The sequence below is a fragment of the Doryrhamphus excisus genome, chromosome 8, assembly GCF_030265055.1.
Source record: "Doryrhamphus excisus isolate RoL2022-K1 chromosome 8, RoL_Dexc_1.0, whole genome shotgun sequence".
Classification (NCBI taxonomy): Eukaryota; Metazoa; Chordata; class Actinopteri; order Syngnathiformes; family Syngnathidae; genus Doryrhamphus; species Doryrhamphus excisus.
In genome coordinates this window covers 7546175-7565897 of record NC_080473.1, presented here as the reverse complement: position 1 = coordinate 7565897, position 19723 = coordinate 7546175, and the positions used below count along the sequence as shown (strand labels likewise).

Here is a 19723-nt window from a genome sequence, read left to right as displayed (position 1 = left end):
AAATCATCAAACCTACATGATGATGTGACACATTTAAGTGGCAGTTTGACAGCTTAACACAGACTAGGCCAATTGATTTTATTACTTCCTGATCTAACGTATCTGCTATCTTTGTTTACGTGCGCTGCCTCGCTGTCGGTGCCAGCGGCTAACTAGTTCACTAGCAAGAGTTAGCCACCTAGCTTTGTTTTGAAAACAAACCAGCAATAGCGTTAGTTCAGCAGTTAAAGCAAAAAAACGTTTTTATCCGGCTGACTAACAGGACGCCTCACTAGCCATTCGTGTTAGCAACATTCAGCAACAGAAGAGTAGATAGCTAGCCCTCTAGTGGTGGGCAAAACCGTTCATTTGAGTGAACCGGATCATTCCGGTTCATTCAGCAAAAAGATCGGTTCATTTCAGCCATTTGGTCGTTAGCCTGTGATCTCCCCCTGTGCATAGACTCGGTCAGCCGTATTGAGTCAATCCGTTCACTTATGTTCACGTTCGTTCCGACTCAACAGCGCAACAACGTGATGACTAGTGGTTTGTCGGTCATGAACCAACGGGTCAAAAGAACAAGTTCTTTTTTTTGTGAACGGAATGAATGAGGTCACCGACAGTGTCGGTCTCGGTCTTTCAGTCAGCTAACCCCACCCACCCACAGAGCAAGGCGCGACGATAGGATAAGCACACAGATAGTCCCGCCCTGCAAAGAAAGGAGAACTGACTCTCCAGCCAATCAAAAAAAAAAAAAAAATTGCAACTGAACGGACTGAACGGGTATTTTAGGGGCGGCGACCTCGTTCATTCTGTTCACAAAAAAGAACTAGTTCTTTTGACCTGTTCGTTCATGACCGACACACCACTATAGCCCTCACTTTAGCCACGAGGACTTCCAAAATGCTCGTTTTCTGTCAGGGGTTTTACCTGAAGACTGGAGCACACATCTTGTGCTGGAAGACACAGCCATCCCAAGGAGAGCGGATATTATATAAGTGTAGTCGCCGTATCTATGAGTATGTATGCTGTTGACCGAAGTAGCGTAAATTCCTGGGCTATGATGTGAAATCAATGTGCCGAGGAAAGTAATGTTTTAACGGCAAGATACTGTAAGTATTACATGTTATCGTCAATGTTCTGTCCCTCAAATTAGTATGTGATTTATTTCGTGTATTTGGCATCCTCTAGTGGTGGTGTTAATTGTGGTCGGCTGCTGAACCATAAAGTTAATTTGGAATCGGCCATTTTTGTTTACAAGGTGTCTGGGTGGAGACAGACGCATCGTATCTGCCTCCATCCTTGTTTGTCTTGTTCTTGAAGAAGCACAAACTGTAAGTTTATTTCATATTTATATTCATTTTATATCCTTATGTACGATATTCCATTGATACTGTAACACTCTTCGATCGGCCAAACACCAGACCAGAAAGGCGGAACAACAGTCGGTTTTTATTTAAGGCTCACAGGAGACAATTCCTAACAAGGGCTACTGTTGCGGCCGTAACCCACACCTACAGCTCTCTCCATGCGGTCTCACTCCTCACTTCCTGTCCGCCACCCCTATTCCTTCCCAACCCGGAACATATCTCTCCATGGCAACACATGTGCAAATACAACATATAACCCGTAACACATAATACCCCTAAGGGTCATTACAATACTATTTACATTTGATGACATATTTGTTCGTATTTTACTTCAGTACTCATTGCTCATATCTTCATGTGTAGCATACCTGAATGTACGTATGTATTGTTTTTCAGTTTTACACGGCTTCCATTAAAGGCATCTAAAGCCTACAACAGTCTCTGGTGCCCTTTGGGAGAGTGTTTAGCTTGCTGCTAACCCGTGCATAGAAACGCACGGTGAGGGCAGAAAAGTCATTGTACTTGTTCTTGCATGATCACAGAATGTGTATCAAACAATAATTTTTTTAGGGCTTCGCAGTCGAAATAGATGTGTCGTATTAAGTCGTTTTGTGATTCTTGATTTCAGTTTATATTTAAATGACAATTGTGCTGTAAAGCCATGCTATTTGGCCTAACACAGGTGGACTCAATGCATTTCCGGAATGCATTAGCCTGGACCAGCCAATTGTTTACAGCAATCCACATGCATTTAATTCTGTAACGCTGGTCATTTTGACTTTGCGCTTCACTCAATGTAAAGAAAGGCCCACTTAAAGCCCGAGCGGTTCCCATGGATTGGAAACATTAACGCTTCATGCCCATTAGCCACAGAAGTTGGGCTTGAATATGTGGAAAAGGCCTCCAGTTGGAAAGGAGAGGTGGTGGGGGCTGTACATCAGAATCCACTCTAGCCAAGGCCACAGTCTGTAAGGCAGATAATGTGATTTCCGGACAAGAGCTCTCGTCACACTTTTTTGCAGCAGAGACTCACTTCTATTCAGGATGCACGGTGTGTAGTCTGTGCCCATAAAGATGGAGGAAGACGCTGCAAAAGAATGTACCTTTACTGTCTTAAAGTGTAATGCTAGAACATTACCTGAGTAGACACCTTAAACCACTTAAAACCATAAGTAAATAAATGGGTAGACTAATCTTCTGATGCTGAAAATATGAATAATATTGGCAAGTGGTTAGCATATTGGCCACACAGCTAGTAGATTGGGAAGACCTGGGTTCGATTCTCTGTGGGGAGGCCTGTCTCTCTCCTGTGCAATTCCCCTTCCAAGGCAACCATGGAGATAAGTAGGAAAGGTATTTATTGGGCATGTCCGATGTCCAAATTCCCAATTCATCGAATTCCGATATGTGTAACATCACATATATTTTTCTTGAACAGTGTTTCTGTAGTACGCTCAGAGCTGTTTCCCAGAGTGCTTTGCTGTACTGTTGTTGTAAATGTCGAATAAATTACATGTTGGTTATTTTAGTTGTTTTTTTTTGTTGGTAGCATCTTGTCTGTTATCTACTTATTTCATTGCTGTGTGATGTTTTAGCACTTACTATAAGACTTTCTATAATCCTTAGTATTTGTTACTGTTTCATGTAATTATTGTATTTCATCTTTTATTACTGTATATGTCCTTGAGGTGGCGTTGCTTACGAGGTAAAGCGGTTGTAGGTGGGATAAATATTTTTACTTATGTGTTCTGGGAATAATTTGACTGACGTTGGTGTTAAAGTTCGGAATTGCACTAAAAGTAGCCTTACATCACCGTCTTAGGAATGGAACTTCCATCAGAGCCATAGTGTCCCCTAGTCCCCAGTATCTGGGGCTTGGTTATATTGTCACACATCTGTCAGATAGTTTGTGTTGTGTGTAATTACATCGTGTTTTGCTTTCAGGCCGGAACATCTGCTTTCTTAATGTTGTTGGCTCACCCAAGGATTTGTAAAGCCATTTTTTAGTCATCCAGATAATGGTTATCCAAGGTATCACATAGAAAGGATGAAGCTGTATCTCTCAAGATCTTAACAGGTACAGCGACATCACAACCTACCAGCGACACATAACCATTTGACATGAAATAATTGAGAGCACAGATACGTTCTTGTATTCTACTATACTTCCATCCCAAAAAATAACACAGCAATTGACCGTAAGCAATTTCATCAGTCCACCAATCTACAACCAATGTTATATTATAACACTTATATGCTAGAACTATGTTAAAAAGCCATAGCATTTCAGTATGTGGAATCAAACTATGGAATGGATTGAGTAAGGAACTCAAACAATGCACAACGATGAGCCAATTCAAGAAACAATACAAGCAGTTGATGTTTGCTAAATACAAGGATGAAGAGTCTTGAACCAGTCATGATGTGCTATATGTATCACTATATTGACACTTACTATGGTACCCATTATGTCATTGTATGGTCATATCACCTCGTACTTTGGTACGGGACAAAAACATTTCAAAATTAAAAAAAACAAAAACAACTTAAACTATATTAGGAAAGCAGGAAGTGAACAAATGTAACAGTTACTGATTGTAAAAAAAGTACCAGATGGAGGGGTAGGATTTAATAAGCTTTGCTTCTTCCTACTCCTTTTGGACATGTGGAACTGTGAACTGATTATGGGATGCACTCAATTGTAATCCGATGCATATTCAAATGAAATAAAACCCTAACCATTACTATTACCAATGTAGTACAATACAACATAGCACATGGCCATCGAACATTTCTGTCTAAGAAGAAAACAATCCAGAAAAGGACGAGCCCCCATTTGTCTCTCTCTCTCCAGGTTACTGCTGGACCTCCTCTTCAGTCCGGAGATCAGGAAGACCTGGGTTCGAATCTCTGCTTGGCATCTCTGTGTGGGTGCGTACTCCGGTTTCCTCCCACATTCCAAAAACATGTTAGGTTAATTGGCCACTCCAAATTGTCCATAGGTATGAATGTGATTGGCCGGCCATTGACAAGTCCAGGGTGTACCCTGCCTCTCACCCGAAACCAGCTGGCATAGGCTCCGGCATAGCCCCTAGTGAGGATAAGCGGCATAGGAAACGGATGGAAGGATGATAAAATATCAAATGCTGCTGATTTTTTTAAGTCAATGAAATGTACCCAGTATGAATATTAATTTAAATGGCCACATATGCAGAACGACAAGGGCATGTTTTTATTCATCCGAAATATGAAACAAAAATAATATTCCTCATTGTCTTTTATTGTAGCACCTTACATTTCTTTTGTCAAGCCAATGTAAAAGTTTTCCAAAGTTACCAATAAGTTCAGATGTCAAACAGCTGTTATGTATCATGTCTAAGGGTGCCGCCAGGAATTCTGGCTGGATGAAAGAAAAAAAAAAATCACATTGGGCCCCCCAGGCATCTGTTGTCACCACATCTCTAACGTTCTTCCCTATACGGCACCCCTGATAACATCACACAAGAATTTCACTTACCTGCTAGTGAACAGCGGAAATCATGTTGATTTTTGGTTATGTTCACACTTCATTGATGCCCAGCTTGGCTTTTTTGTTTGGTCGTTCATATTGCCAAAAAAATGCAACATGTCAATGTCAAAACAACGTCGCATGCATTGCTGTGTGTTTATGGAAGTAAAGATTGCTGCAGTGTGTGTTCTCTCCTCGGCACGTTTTTGTCAATTTCAAGGATTCTATGGAACAGGAGTCAATATTTTATAAACCAAATGATACTACGTACATAGCAGATTAAGAAGAAGAAAGAATGACATATGAGGGGAAATTGGACACTGACCTCCTTTTCCAGTATATTGTTGGGCTTCTACCATCCCTCTGAATACTGAGGCCACATCAAGGTCATCAAGGTGAGAGCTGTTTGGTGTCACAAAACAACCCTGTCACCGCATGCTGCATGGGCACAGACTGTCCATCAAGGACAGCTGCCATGCGTTCTTGTTAGTCTTTCAAACGTATTCGTTATTTGGCAACAAGTTGTTCATTCAATTATTTTTTGTTCCAAATAACAAGCACAGAATTTTTTCTCTTAAGTATTACGTTAAAAAGCCATAGCATTTCAGTATGTGGAATCAAACTATGGAATGGATTGAGTAAGGAACTCAAACAATGCACAACGATGAGCCAATTCAAGAAACAATACAAGCAGTTGATGTTTGCTAAATACAAGGATGAAGAGTCTTGAACCAGTCATGATGTGCTATATATATCAATATATTAACAGTTACTATGGTAACATTATGTCATTGGATGGTCATATCACCTCGTACTTTGATACATGACAAAAATTTAAAAACTAAAAAAAAAAAACTAAAAAAAAACTTGAAATATATTAGGAAAGCAGGAAGTGAACAAATGTAACAGTTACTGATTGTAAAAGTACCAGATAATAAGCTTTGCTTCTTCCTACTCCTTTTGGACATGTGGAACTGTGAACTGATTATGTGATGCACTCTATTGTAATCTGATGCATGTTCAAATGAAATAAAACCATTACCATTACCATTATTAATAATTAAAAGTCGGCCTTCGACCCGTGCAGTTAGGTGGCAGCTGTACCATTACACCACCAGGAACTGACAAGTGAGCGGGTGAATTCTGCAATTTCTGTGCTGCCAATCATTGTGTCAAGTAGCGTGGCGTCAGACCACTCATTTCATTATCTATTCTGCCTCGGGCTGACTTGGTGCATTCTTTGTGCATTATGCCCCCCTGATATCGAGGCCTTACACACAGCACGTGTGCAGTGTGAAGAGAAGGACGCGCCTGCTTCCTCCCATTCTGGGAGCGACTTTAATTACTTCTCAGTGTGAGGTGATTGTTATATTTTTATATTGCTTACAAACTCTGGGAATGGTTTCTTGGACACAGAATAGCTTTGGGAGCAAAAAGTATTTCAGTAAGAAGGATTTTACTTTGTTGACTTATACTGCACCATTTTGTTCAATTGTTCGATTGTTACAGTTTTACCTCAGTTTCCATTGTTAGCAGAAACCGAATCATACGAAAACCGAAACCATGTCTTCCATACCAAACCCAATTCATCCATTCCTAAAACATTTTTATAGAGAATTGTTATAGTTTTACATGCAGTAAACAATGCAAAATGTTTGAAATGAAATGATTGGAAGATAATGATCATGAGAGGTACCTCCATACTTTGGGTTCTTTCTTCAATTCAGTAGTGTAGTGGGTAGTAATAGTGCAACTCCACAGAATGATATGCAGGAGAAACAGTGAAGATTTGAAAACCAAGTAACGCTGTATTTTGTTGCTATACATTGTTTTGTATTGCATTTACATATCCTGCTTGTCGTTGGTCTTAAAGCCCTGACCACAAGGTGCGGTGCACCTGTTTTTGAACACTTTTGAAAAAGGATCCTGCATGATGCGGCTATTTATGCTGGACATCAGGAATTGATTTTTTTAATTTGAGATCTCTTTATTAGAGAATAATCTACCAGTAGATAGCAGTTTCATTTTCATGCATCATTTTTAAAATAATTTATTGCTAATGATTTGGGGAGAAGAAAAAATGTCACAGCGGGAGAATGGTTAGCACGCAGGCTTCACAGCTAGGAGACCCGAGTTCAATTCCACTCTCGGCTATCTCGGCTATGCTGTGTGGGTTTCCTCCCACATTGCAAAAACATGCTAGGTTAATTGGTGACTCCAAATTGTCCATAGGTATGAATGTGAGTGTGAATGGTTGTTTGTCTATATGTGCCCTGTGATTGGCTGGCGACCAGTCCAGGGTGTACCCCGCCTCTCGCCCGAAGACAACTGGGATAGGCTCAAGCACCCCCCGCGACCCTTGTGAGGATAAGCGGTAGAAAATGAATGAATGAATGAATGAATGGAAAAAAACCCAAATACCAAGACCAGACCACACCTTGGGTTACCTTTACCCTTTCACCTCTACTCACCCTATAACCTCAGTGGAAAAGGTTTGGACTTTTTTCTTGCAATTATCACAAGCTCAGTATTTGTGAATATGATAATTTACTAAATGACACTGCAAAGTGGCATCGTGTGGTTCTACTTTTCATAGACATGCTTTCAGATAAGCTACAAATAATGTAGTGCCTTATTACTGGATGTGAAATGTGTATTACAGCAGCAAATTATATGAAAAAAGAGTGAGCACATGAGTTATTGGAGTTCTTCAAGGTTGACAGGTCTGAAATCAGACATTTTTTTTCACCGTTCGCTAGTGGTCCAGGAAAGCAAGTCCTCGGATCGGCTGTTTTGTTATCATCATATTGTGACTGAACTTCTGTTTAAAATCACGCCAAAGACGATTTTACAATAAAATATATTCCAGTAAGATATTTCCAATACAGTACTGTGTTTCACATTAACGTCGGTTCCTCTGTAAAATGAGAAAAACATCACAGGTAAAGTTTGCTACTGGTAACAACACAGGATTTTCTGCTCCCTTTCCACTTTTGTGGACACACAGGCGTATTTCACACGTCCAGGAAGAGGTAGACTCACTAAAGTCCAACTTGCCTAAGCTGGTTAGACAGTTGATCCCACACCCTGTCGGACGCAGCAACAAAAACCATTGATGTCCAAAGTCATTTCAATCCGCCTTAGCATGGCCTCAGATTGCAAAGATCCAGTTCCTGAGGCTTCTTTCTCCCAGAGCAGTGATCTCTGGGCAGACTGAGACCGTTCTCTGTCGTGCAGCGTACCGGCCGTCTCTTAAAGCCCCTTCCACAGGACTTGGAACAGTGAGACCAAGCCCCGACGTCCCACATGGGACAAGGATCTCCACATGCTCTCATAGCAACGGGCCTGCCAGCACTGTCGCAACCTGCTGCAGGATGCCCATCCACACTCTGACACTGCACCAGACGTTTCTGTAGACCCCGACCGCAGGTCACTGTGCACGCATCCCAGCTTCCTGTCACCCAGTGATCCACCGGTCTTTTCCCCATAAGCTTTTTCTTGGCTTCCACTTTGTTGTTATCTGATAAAACGCTGTTGTGTGCGGCGTGGCTCCTCTCCTCTTTCCGCAGAGTCTTTTCCTCCTTAGTCTCCTTGGCAATGTAATAGGAATAGCGCACCCTGGGAGGGGTCATCTTTCCCACTGAGAGCACCTCCACGGTCAGCGCCTCTTGTAGCGGCCTGGTGGCCTGGAGGATCTCGACAGATGTTGAGGTGCCGCTGTAACGCAACAGGCTCCCCTTCACCAGCAAGTCACGCTCTACTGCTGACACCACGTAGTTTCCATTCAGCAGGTACTTCCCATGCCTGTTCTTCACCGCGAGGTAGTTTTCGTCACTGACAATTCCTCGGTAGCCCCGTTGGCGGATGTCAACGTTGGAGGCGCCAACAGGAAGCAACACCACAAAGTTGTAGCCATGACTGGAGAAGAACATATAGAGTGTGTACATAGATCAGTGTCACGCTAGTTGAGTTGACTTCAAACCATTACAAATGTTGACTGGTATATTTACTTAGTATCAGATTGCAATATTATGCAAAATATGCAATATTGCCCACCCCTATTGTACAATAACATTTAGACAGAAAGTTATCCCTAAAAGTAGCCCATTTTGTACCGTGTCCCTCATGTTTGGATTGAGTGACTGAAACATGAAAACAAAAGGACTTACATGGGTTTTGTGAACATTCCAGAGACCTTCCCGCAGCCCTGGTTGTCACCGCCACACATACCACATTTGTCAAACTTTTTCTTGGAGTCAAGCTTCCCATCGCAGCCTGCTTTGATACATCTCCCCTGAACGCAAACAGCGCTGGAGTCCGGAGAACAGGGCGTCCCGTCGACAACCTGCAGGGTTTGAATATTTCATTATTACGAATAAAGAAATATTCAAAAGGAAGACCACCCTCGGCCATCTGTGTGTGGAGTTTGCATGTTCTCCCTGTGCATGCGTGGGTTTTCTCTGGGTACTCCGGTTTCCTCCCACATTCCAAAAATATGCTAGGTTAATTGGGGACTCCAAAATTGTCCATATGAATGTGAGTGTGAATGGTTGTTTGTCTATATGTGCCCTGTGATTGGCTGGCGGCCAGTCCAGGGTGGAACCCGCCTCTCGCCCAAAGACAGCTGGGATAGGCTCCAGCACCCCTACTACCCTCGTGAGAATAAGCAGTAGAAAATGAATGAATGAATGAATGAATGAAAAGGAAGAGTGACACTAATGTTTTTATTATTCTTCCTGAAACGTCCTGAACCAACAATAATTTACCTGGCTTCAACTTTTGCGAAGAAACAAAAATAAATCAGCATCAGAATGTTCCACTGAGCTGCAGTGCATACCTTTGGAGCAAGAACATAGAAGTAACCAGTCCCATTGGCACGGCAGATGAGCTTGCATTTATCCTTGGGGGAGATGCCAGAATATTTGGGAACCCAGACCACAGAGGATCCCAGTCTGTTTGTGTTTAGGTTAATGCCATTGAACGCCTCACACTGCTCTTCACGGAAACTCTTACCTACAGATACAAGCAAACAAAACAGTTATAGTAGCATTGGTAACATAGAACCCAGGGTTCTGTGCTAAATCATAATAGCACTGTACCTGTATCAAGACAAGGACTCAGGTTGCAGGAACGATATTTAATTCGAAGGCCATAACAGTATTTGCCTCCATTCTCAGGGACTGGATTGTTACATTCTCTCCTGGCCAGCTGGACACCTCCACCGCAGGTTCTCGAACAATCTTCAAATGCACCCCACTTTCCCCATCTACCGTCCACCTGAGACAAATAAAATATAAAAGTATCGTAAATTGGCTGCACGGCGGTCGAGTGGTTAGCGCGTAGACCTCACAGCTAGGACACCCAAATTCAATCCCACTCTTGGCCATCTCTGTGTGGAGTTTGCATGTTCTCCCCATGTATGCGTGGGTTTTCTCCGGGTACTCCGGTTTCCTCCCACATTCCAAAAACATGCTAGGTTAATTGGCGACTCCAAATTGTCCATAGGTATGAATGTGAGTGTGAATGGTTGTTTGTCTATATGTGCCCTGGGATTGGCTGGTGACCAGTCCAGGGTGTACCCCGCCTCTCGCCCGGAGACAGCTGGGATAGGCTCCAGCACCCCCTGCGACCCTCATGAATAAATATCGTAAATTCTGGTGCATAGGCCGGACCCACTCAATTCACAAACACAAAGATGCTATGGTCTAAAGAAATTCTAAATAACTCACATTTGGGAGGTTGATATCGGAGGATATTTACATTTTTAATTAAAAATGATTTATGGTTTTTCGATTAATTAATTAATCAATTCTAAAGAAATTCAAAAAAATTCTAAATAACTCACATTTGGGAGGTTGATGTCTGAGGATATTTAAATTTTTAATTAAAAATGATTAATGGTTGTCGATTAATTAATCCATTCATCAATTCTAAAGAAATTCAAAGAAATTCTAAATAACTTACATTTGGGGGGTTGATATCTGACGATATTTACATTTTTAATAAAAAATGATTAATGGTTGTCGAGGTTGTTGAGTTGACAAATGGGAATTTGTCCGACACCTAAAATTCAAAGAACTAGACCGATTCTTCATATCCGCAGCGTCTCACCTTGATGTGCATGGTCATGTTCTTCTCAGTACAAGCCCCTTGGTAGCACACTCTGCCCGTACCACAGCCTGTACCATCTGCCCAGGGAAAGTGTCTGGTTTGACACACTAGCTGTCCACGTGCCTTCCCCGTGCACCACAGTTTGGAGCACGGCTGCATGTACGGGCAAGGCTTGGAACCATCCCCGAATGCCAGCTCACACTGTTGATGAAGACTGTAACTGGAGCCGGGAAGGTTGTCTGGAAGAGACAACTGCCTCTGGGGATGATCCAGCAGACAGTCTCCTAAAAAAGAATTAAAAAAACAACATAACCACAGATCTGCTTTTGAAAAACAGAGCAAACCATAATAATGAATGCAACACAGGTTGACATAAACATACCGATATATCACAGAAATGACCCATTTTGGCAATTTTAGTAAGTGTGTACGGTGTACGAAGACTTAATGAGTTCTGGACATAAATTATGTCAACTTTGCATTATAAACATGTTATTATTATTGAGTATAAAAGTTGAAAAAATGAATTGAGAGGAAATATTTCAATAAATGTGACCAATAAAACACAGTCATATGGGATATTACAGCAATAGTATTGAGAATGTACAAATTATTTATGTTGTACTAAACCTGGTGAAGTCTTTTGCAAACAACAGTTATCGGGCTGGTCAAGAGGGGGTCATAAATCCTGTTTAATTGCCACATGCAGAATCCACTTACAAGAGTTTACACTGAGACAAACATGGTCTAAAAAGCTGCACGGTTATGTAAATATTCTTCTCGGCATGATATTAAATGCCGATGCACATGCTTGCTAAAAGAAATCTACGTCTATTTAGTTGCTAATTGCTTCATTTGTGTAGCAGCTGCTCGGTGTGTGCAATGTGCTTTACCGAGCTAAGACAATACAAGTGCAGCTGTGCGGCACGCACAACTTTTGTAAAGCTTCAGGAAGCTGCGGGGAGTTGCAGAGTATCCGATAATTCCCTGAAGCGCAAAGGATGATGGTTTTCACATGACATACACACACTGTATGAGCTACTTGATGCAATGTCATTAGTGGAAAAACATTTGGAAGTCTGAAGGCCAGACAATATTTAAGAATTCCATGGCTCTCACACTCTCTCATACTGGTCACTGGAAGTTCCACATGGCACTTTATGGAACTCTGAGGATGTGGGAAAAAAATGTTGCTCTACATCAGTGCTTCTTAGGGGGTGGGTCCCCCCCGGGGGAACTGTCGGTGAACTGTCAGGTGGGCGTGAGAGGCAGGGAAGATTTTTAATATTAGTGCCGACCTGCCAACATTTATGATTTTGTCGTAAACAGCATGCAATTTGACTCTTGAATATGCTTCTACGCTGCACTGTTCAGTTTCGAGTTCAGTCTGTACAGTACACATAAATGAATGGATATTATAGAAATAGATATTTCTCAATAGTATTTTAAACTGGGGGGACGCAAAAACCTTTCTGTCCCCCAGAGAACCACTGCTCTATATAAAATCTTCATAATTATAATTATAAAATTATAATTATAAATATCATATAATTATTATATTTATATTTTATATTTAATTATAATATATATATATATATTATAATTATATATTTTATTGAAATTATTATTATTTTTTTTTATAATTATATATTTAATTTAAAAAATAATTATAATTATATTTAGTTTGTCTATATGTGCCTTGTGATTGGCTGGCGACCAGTCCGGGTGTACCTTGACTGTCGCCCGAAGACAGCTGGGATAGGCTCCTCTGCGACGAGGATAAGCGGTAGAAAATGAATGAATGAATGAATAAATAACTTCAAGTATACTAGGAAAGCAGGAAGTGAACAAATGTAACAGTTACTGGTTGTAAAAGTACCAGATGGAGGGGTAGGATTTAATAAGCTTTGCTTCTTCCTACTCCTTTTGGACATGTGGAACTGTGAACTGATTATGTGATGCATTCAATTGTAATCTGATGCATGTTCAAATGAAATAAAACCATTACCATTACCAATTGAAAGCGCACAAAAAATCATGACCCACTCATGACTCAAATGGAACCAATGTCTGACTGAAGAGAAGATATACAAGTAGATCACAACCAGCTGAGAACACAGACCCTGGACACAACCAGTGCGCCTTCGTAGAGTCGAGATCCACACTCACCATGACCTCGATCCAGAAACTCAGTAATGATTGCTGCGCTGCACACAGACCAGGGACGACTCCTGTCCACTTGAATTAGAGTTGGAGACATCATGTGGTTGTCCTTTAGTTTCCCAAAGACCTCCTCGCATGCTTTCACGTTGTCATGGGGCATGTTGAAGACGTGACCTAAGAAGAGAGCGTAGGAAAGGAAGCAATATTTTTTATGTTCACTTCATTGAAAACAAGATGAACCATTTTTATGGACAGTTTGTACTACAGTGGAATCTGCTTAGGCCAACACAGCTGCTTAGGCTGCTGACTTCTGTTGACATGAGCGGTTGCTGACATGACCGAACCCAAAAACTGAAAATAGAGAGAATAAAATAAAGTTTTCTATTTGTGCATATTTTCTGTTTACATATGACAATTTAAACTCTTATCTACATTAAAGTGGTTCACATTCTATTTGTCAGTCATGGCGTCCCACAGGGGTCTATGCTAGGACCTGTATAGTTCAGCCTCTATACGTAGGTCCCCCTTAGGCAATGTCATTAGAAAACACAGATGACACCCAACTATCAATGAAACCGAACCAAACTAACCCAAACTCCAGGCATGTATTAAAGACATCAAGAGCTGGATAAAACTGAAATCATAGTCCTTGGTTCCCAGCACCTCAGAGACACGATTGCAAATGATATTGAACTTGAGAGTCTTGCACAGCTTTTCCTTGCCTCTTTCGCCGAGTGCTTGTTTCAGTTGGGATCTGTTTTCATTCATGAGTGTGACCTTCATGTGTAAAGTGCCATGAGATTTGTAATTTGGCGCTACATAAATAAATGGAATTGAATTGAATTGAATCCAGGTTAATACTGCCTTCAGTCTGATGGAACCCACTCAACATACATAAGCAGATGCTGACATTACAGAAATGGAATCCAAAACTAACTATTCTTTGCACATTTACACATTCTAGACAGTAGTTATGTGGCCGATTTGTCACGCCGCTTAACAATTCAACACGTCGATATAAACGGATACATATTTCAGAGAAATCACCCCTTTGAGTCTCGGTTTTTGTCATCAAAAGCAGCCAACCATGTATTTCGATGTCAACGTAAGCAGGCACTTTTCTTAAGAAGCTGGACCATGATGGACCAGAACTTGATGAGTTGGTAAACCACTGTATTAGACAACACTGTGGCGCATAAAACAGGCTGTAAAGGCATTTGTTCATTGTGTACAGAAAAGGCAGAGTGTAGCGGGAGTGATTTGAAGCTGATCTCATCGCAGGCAGGAATGTAGCTGCATGGGAATATAAAGTATGGCATACGTCCATGTGCTTAACCAGGCCTGACAGGGGAATTCAGTTCCCAAGGAAACAATTTCTTTCCCTTAATATGAACATGAAGAACTTTCCAAAAGAAAACAAAACTGTGGTTTTAGTGTGTTCAATTATAAGACAAAAATGTTCGGGGAAATTGTGTAATTAGTTATTACATTGCATATATGGGAGGAATGGAGCCTCTCGTGGGGCCTTTGCATTTAGTTGTTGGTTATGACAAGAGGCCTGTTTCTGTTTCAGCCAACCAGAGAATCAGCCCCGAGGTTGTTTAGGAATGTATACACCAGAAATGTTTCATTGCAACATTGGCTTCATCCATGGACTTATTATTTATCATTTGTGAATCCATAAAGGTGAGCTTTTGGTTCCATTGTGGGAGCTGTGCAGTTGTTTGTGCACCCATTTCGCGAAATGAGGCTCCTTTGTTCATTGGTGCTAATATTAGCATTCAAGCTAACTGTATGACCAATTATTGTTCTAATAAACGTCATAATTACTTAGTTTCCTTGTTGATTTCTGTATGCAATGTGCCTTTTGCTCATCATTATGTTTATGTAATATGAGTTATGTTACTTTACTTAATTTATTTGTGTATTTGTATTGTATGTATGTTGTTGTTCATTGGTGCTAATATTAGCATTCAAGCTAACTGTATGACCAACTATTGTTCTTATAAGCGTCATATTTACTTAGTTTCCTTGTTGATTTCTGGATGTAATGTGCCTTTGGCTCATCATTATGTTTATGTAATATGAGTTATGTTACTTCTCGTTTATTTGTGTATTTGTATTGTGTGTCTGCTGTTATTCATTGGTGCTAATATTAGCATTCAAGCTAACTGTATGACCAACTATTGTTCTAATAAGCGTCATATTTACTTAATTTCCTTGTCAATTTCTGTATGCAATGTGCCTTTGGCTCATCATTATGTGTATGTAATATGAGTTATGTTACTTTACTTACAATGTATTTGTGTATTTGTATTGTATGTATGTTGTTGTTTATTGGTGCTAATATTAGCATTCAAGCTAACTGTATGACCAATTATTGTTCTAATAAACGTCATAATTACTTAGTTTCCTTGTTGATTTCTGTATGCAATGTGCCTTTTGCTCATCATTATGTTTATGTAATATGAGTTATATAACTTTACTTATCATTTATTTGTGTATTTGTATTGTATATATGTTGTTATTCATTGGTGCTAATATTAGCATTCAAGCTAACTGTATGACCAACTATTGTTCTAATAAGCGTCATATTTACTTAATTTCCTTGTCGATTTCTATATGTAATGTGCCTTTGGCTCATCATTATATTTATGTAATATGAGTTATGTTACTTTACTCATCATTTATTTGTGTTTTTGTATTGTATGTATGTTGTTGTTCATTGGTGCTAATATTAGCATTCAAGCTAACTGTATGACCAACTATTGTTCTAATAAGCGTCATATTTACTTAATTTCCTTGTCGATTTCTGTATGTAATGTGCCTTTGGCTCATCATTATATTTATGTAATATGAGTTATGTTACTTTACTCATCATTTATTTGTGTTTTTGTATTGTATGTATGTTGTTACAGTACCACAGCATAAAGCCTTAATAAATCCACCAAACAGAAGACAGCCTGCCGTGTTCTTTGACTTGAACACAGATTTGTACCTTTGACCTCCAAACCAGTACATTCTTGGAGACATTCTCACCACTCCGAGAACCCTCTCCGAATTTACCCCCGACAGTACAGAGATCTCTCTTACCAAGTTCATGGGCTGTTGTAAAGGCCGAAGGCAGGCCATCATCTTCAATGACTGAGCAGCTCCTCTTTGGGTCACACATGGTTCCAACATCAGCCATCCCCAGGGTGTCGCAGGTTGTGGCCCCGCAAAGGTTCTGGGTAGCAACAGTGTTTGTTTTATTGCTTTGAGAAGGAATATGAACTTACTCATATTATGTTTGCATAAGTCTGAGGCATGAGCTCGACAAGTAAGGGATGATGCCAGATACTAATACAAAGCACAGAACCCATGTTTGTCATCAACATACTCTGTGTTGACGCATGGGCTCAAGAGAGATTGGAAAGTTTGGAAAAAATACTTCCACGTGCACATGCAATTATGCCGTTACCACTAACACAAGCGGTACTGCAATGAAAACCGAAACTAGCCAACATCGTTGATCTGATTGCATAGCTCAGTTCTAGTCTAGAGCTCTCTGATAGGATGTCTCGCCTCTCTTTTTTTCACAGTTTCCATCATTTCATGCCGAAAAAGCTCTATTCTGACTAGATAGGATGACTTCTCTAGTCTAGGCTTCATCAGTTCATGCGCAAAGACTAGATAGGACAGTGACAGCTCTAGTATGACTAGATAGGACAGCTAGAGTCCAACTATGCTAGAGCTGTCTTAGAAGACATTTTGCCTCTCATCTGAGCAGGCTTCATTAGTTTGTGCTCAAATACTAGATAGGACAGCTCTAGACTAGGTATGAATTAATGCATTGTCCTGAGAGCACTTTACGTAACTAAACAGTAATTATGTTACTGTTGCCATTTCATGCTGTTCAGCGTCATTGATGAAGTTAACAATACTGAAACACATGTCAACACAAACAACCTATTTTTCATAGAAATGGCCCCTTTGGCATTATGTCAACAAAAGCGGTTAACCATCTATTTCGTTGTCGACTTAATATAATTAAAGAAGAAGTTGTTATCGACATAAATAGAACTGATTTAAGTGGCTGTAGATAGAAAATGTTCAAAGTTCGGATAGGCCGGTGTTGTTTTGATGTATTGTTAATATGTTATATGTTATGCTATTACATGTCATGGAGATCGGGGCGGGTTGGGTCGTTTTCCACTCCCTAAATACTTCAGAATTTATGGCTGAACTCAAATTAGTCTTTTAAGCATTTTGTGGCAAACCACTGGGCTGGACCGATGTTATGTGGAATCGTTTAAGGAATTAAACTAACCCGCAGATGCATGAAGGAACTCGTAATTTGAGTCCTCTAATTGGTTATTCCTGCCTTTTTTTCATTATTAGCCGGCTGATATGAAGTAAGTGTATATGAGGCATCTTTTTCTGTATGTTTCCTTTTTTTATTTAATATTTTTAAATATATTTTTTTTATTTGGAGACCAACTTTAGAGTGCGCCATAGAACACAGCATCATCTGTCATTCCCTGTTCAATTTTGCTCATTTAAAAAAAAAAAAGTTCCTAATAGCCAAGGCCAACTACGGCCACACAGTCATCAGATGAGGAAGATCTGGGTTTGAATCTCCACCGGTTAATTGGCGACTCCAAATTATCCATAAGTATGAATGTGAGTGTGAATGGTTGTTGGTCTATATGTGTCCTGTGATTGGCTGGCCAACAGTCCAGGGTGTACCCCGCCTCTCGCCTGAAATCAGCTGGGATAGGCTCCAGCATAACCCTGTGACACTAATGAGATAAGAAAATGGATGGATGTTTTTGTCTCTCATATGTTTTTTTTCCTACAGCAGTTTACAACATCATGTGCAAATGATTTGTCAATTACATTATGACGTCATTAGCCAATCGCTTCTTGTCTTACTGGCTGTGTCAATAGAGGTCAATAAATGAGTTAGTAAGTTGGCTGGGGTTGATGTGTTTCAGGCTTCTGGTTGGCCAAAAAAAGCCAACAAATGTGTTTTTATGTGGTCATGTGACTGTATAGCACATTGCTTACCTGTTTGGTAAAGAGAATAGCAGTATCCCAGTACTCCGGATGCTTGTCGTTATACTTATTTAACTTTTTCTGCCAGGAGCAGAAATTGCGCAGAGTCAGGGCTGCATTACTGGAAACCTTGGGCCCCTTGTCATCCTCCCTGAGCACCATAAAGCCCACAACCACGATGTTGATGGAGTTTAAGATGCTGGGGTGCTTGTAAAGCTTGGCTGCCACTGACATGAGCGTCAGCAGGTAATGCTTCAGATCATCTCCGTGAAATGAATCCATGGATGCATCCGCCACCACCAGCGCTTCCACAAATCTGGGCACGGAGGCGAATCTTTTGGACCTCCCCAGGCTTTCCAATGAAGATTGCGCAGCCTTCAGGTCGGTCATGTACTTGTATTTCTCCAGGGATGTGTTAAAGTTGGAGTCCGGTGCTACTCCACACCTGCTGGAGGGCATGGAGCTACTCCGGCGGCGGATGAGGTGCGTCCCGTTTGGAGCGTCTCCATCCCGGGGTGCTTTAGCGAGGCTGATGAAATACTCCATACCGTTCACATAAAAGCTCCCTTGGAGACCTTTGCACAGACTCAGCGCCGCGAAGGAGTCCGACTGGGAGTTGACATCCCCGGAGTAGAAACATCCTTGGAGATCTGCAGGTGCGTCGGCTTCCATTCTGAGAAAGCTAGAATCCTGTTGGAGGTGGAGGTAGAACTCCTGTTTGAAGGCGTGAATCCTATAAATCGCTTGATTTACATGCGTGGGGACATCAACACGATTAGGTTGGCAGAAGTCAGCTTCCATGCAATGCGTCAGTGCCACATAGAGTAACACTTCCATGCACAGGAGGAGAGCACTAACAAGTTGAGCCATCTTCTTGAAAGTCACGTATGTGTTTACAGTTGAGAAGAAGAAAAAAAACTACACTTTCCAATCGGCTTCTTGTTCTTTTTCCATATTTTTTCCCCTCCAATCCACTGTCACTATGCGTGGACCAGCGATCAGCTCCAAGTCTTCATCCTTCCTGCACACCGCAGCCACTTTGTGAAATACTCCAAATATTATTGTTGCTGTGCAGCGTGCGTGTCAGGAGCCACAGCATCATTAGGAGGGGGCGCCGGGATCGATACAAATCTCGATCCTGTCGATACTTGAATCCGAATCGGATTCATTTCCATAAACACCTGACCTGACCTATTCATATCTTGTTTAGGAAAGAGGAATCAAACACATATTCAAAAACTTAATGTAAGAAGTATTCGTACCAATATTTGTATGGCCAATACTGGCTCTGTATTTACATGGTATCCGATCGATGCTGTATCGCCCAGCCCACCAACTTGCTCACACCCTCTGAAAACGCCGAAAAAAGCCATTCAAACTGGATGCACCTGCACTTTGTATTTGGACACAAATTACAAATACAAATCTCCTACTTAAAAATTAACTTTGAACAACCAATGACATCGACATATATTTTATACATCCATTAAAGTCATTAAATTATACTAAAAGTATCGACAATCAAAAAAAGAGCGACGCCTGTTGGTATATAAAA

General features: G+C 40.9%; 1 protein-coding gene across 1 annotated transcript; it reads right to left on the bottom strand.

The window, feature by feature from the left end:
• Positions 1-6501: 6501 nt before the first annotated feature.
• On the bottom strand, positions 6502-19313 carry LOC131134441 (A disintegrin and metalloproteinase with thrombospondin motifs 15-like). The gene is made up of 8 exons (XM_058079730.1): positions 18181-19313; positions 16225-16357; positions 13138-13305; positions 10969-11252; positions 9957-10134; positions 9695-9870; positions 9027-9202; positions 6502-8775 (listed from the first exon to the last, which is right to left on the bottom strand). The coding sequence occupies exons 1-8, from the start codon at positions 19036-19038 to the stop codon at positions 7998-8000; spliced, it is 2751 nt and encodes a 916-aa protein (XP_057935713.1). The 5' UTR covers positions 19039-19313; the 3' UTR covers positions 6502-7997.
• Between the last annotated feature and the right edge of the window lie 410 nt (positions 19314-19723).

Excerpts from the sequence above, each read along its gene's own strand:
- LOC131134441 (XM_058079730.1), bottom strand. The coding sequence starts at position 19,038 with ATGGCTCAACTTGTTAGTGCTCTCCTCCTGTGCATGGAAGTGTTACTC. Across the intron at positions 11,253-13,137 it reads GTTTCTGGATCGAGGTCATG|GAGACTGTCTGCTGGATCAT; the intron begins GTGAGTGTGGAT and ends ATTCTTTTTTAG. Across the intron at positions 9,203-9,694 it reads TCTATGTTCTTGCTCCAAAG|GTTGTCGACGGGACGCCCTG; the intron begins GTATGCACTGCA and ends CAAACCCTGCAG.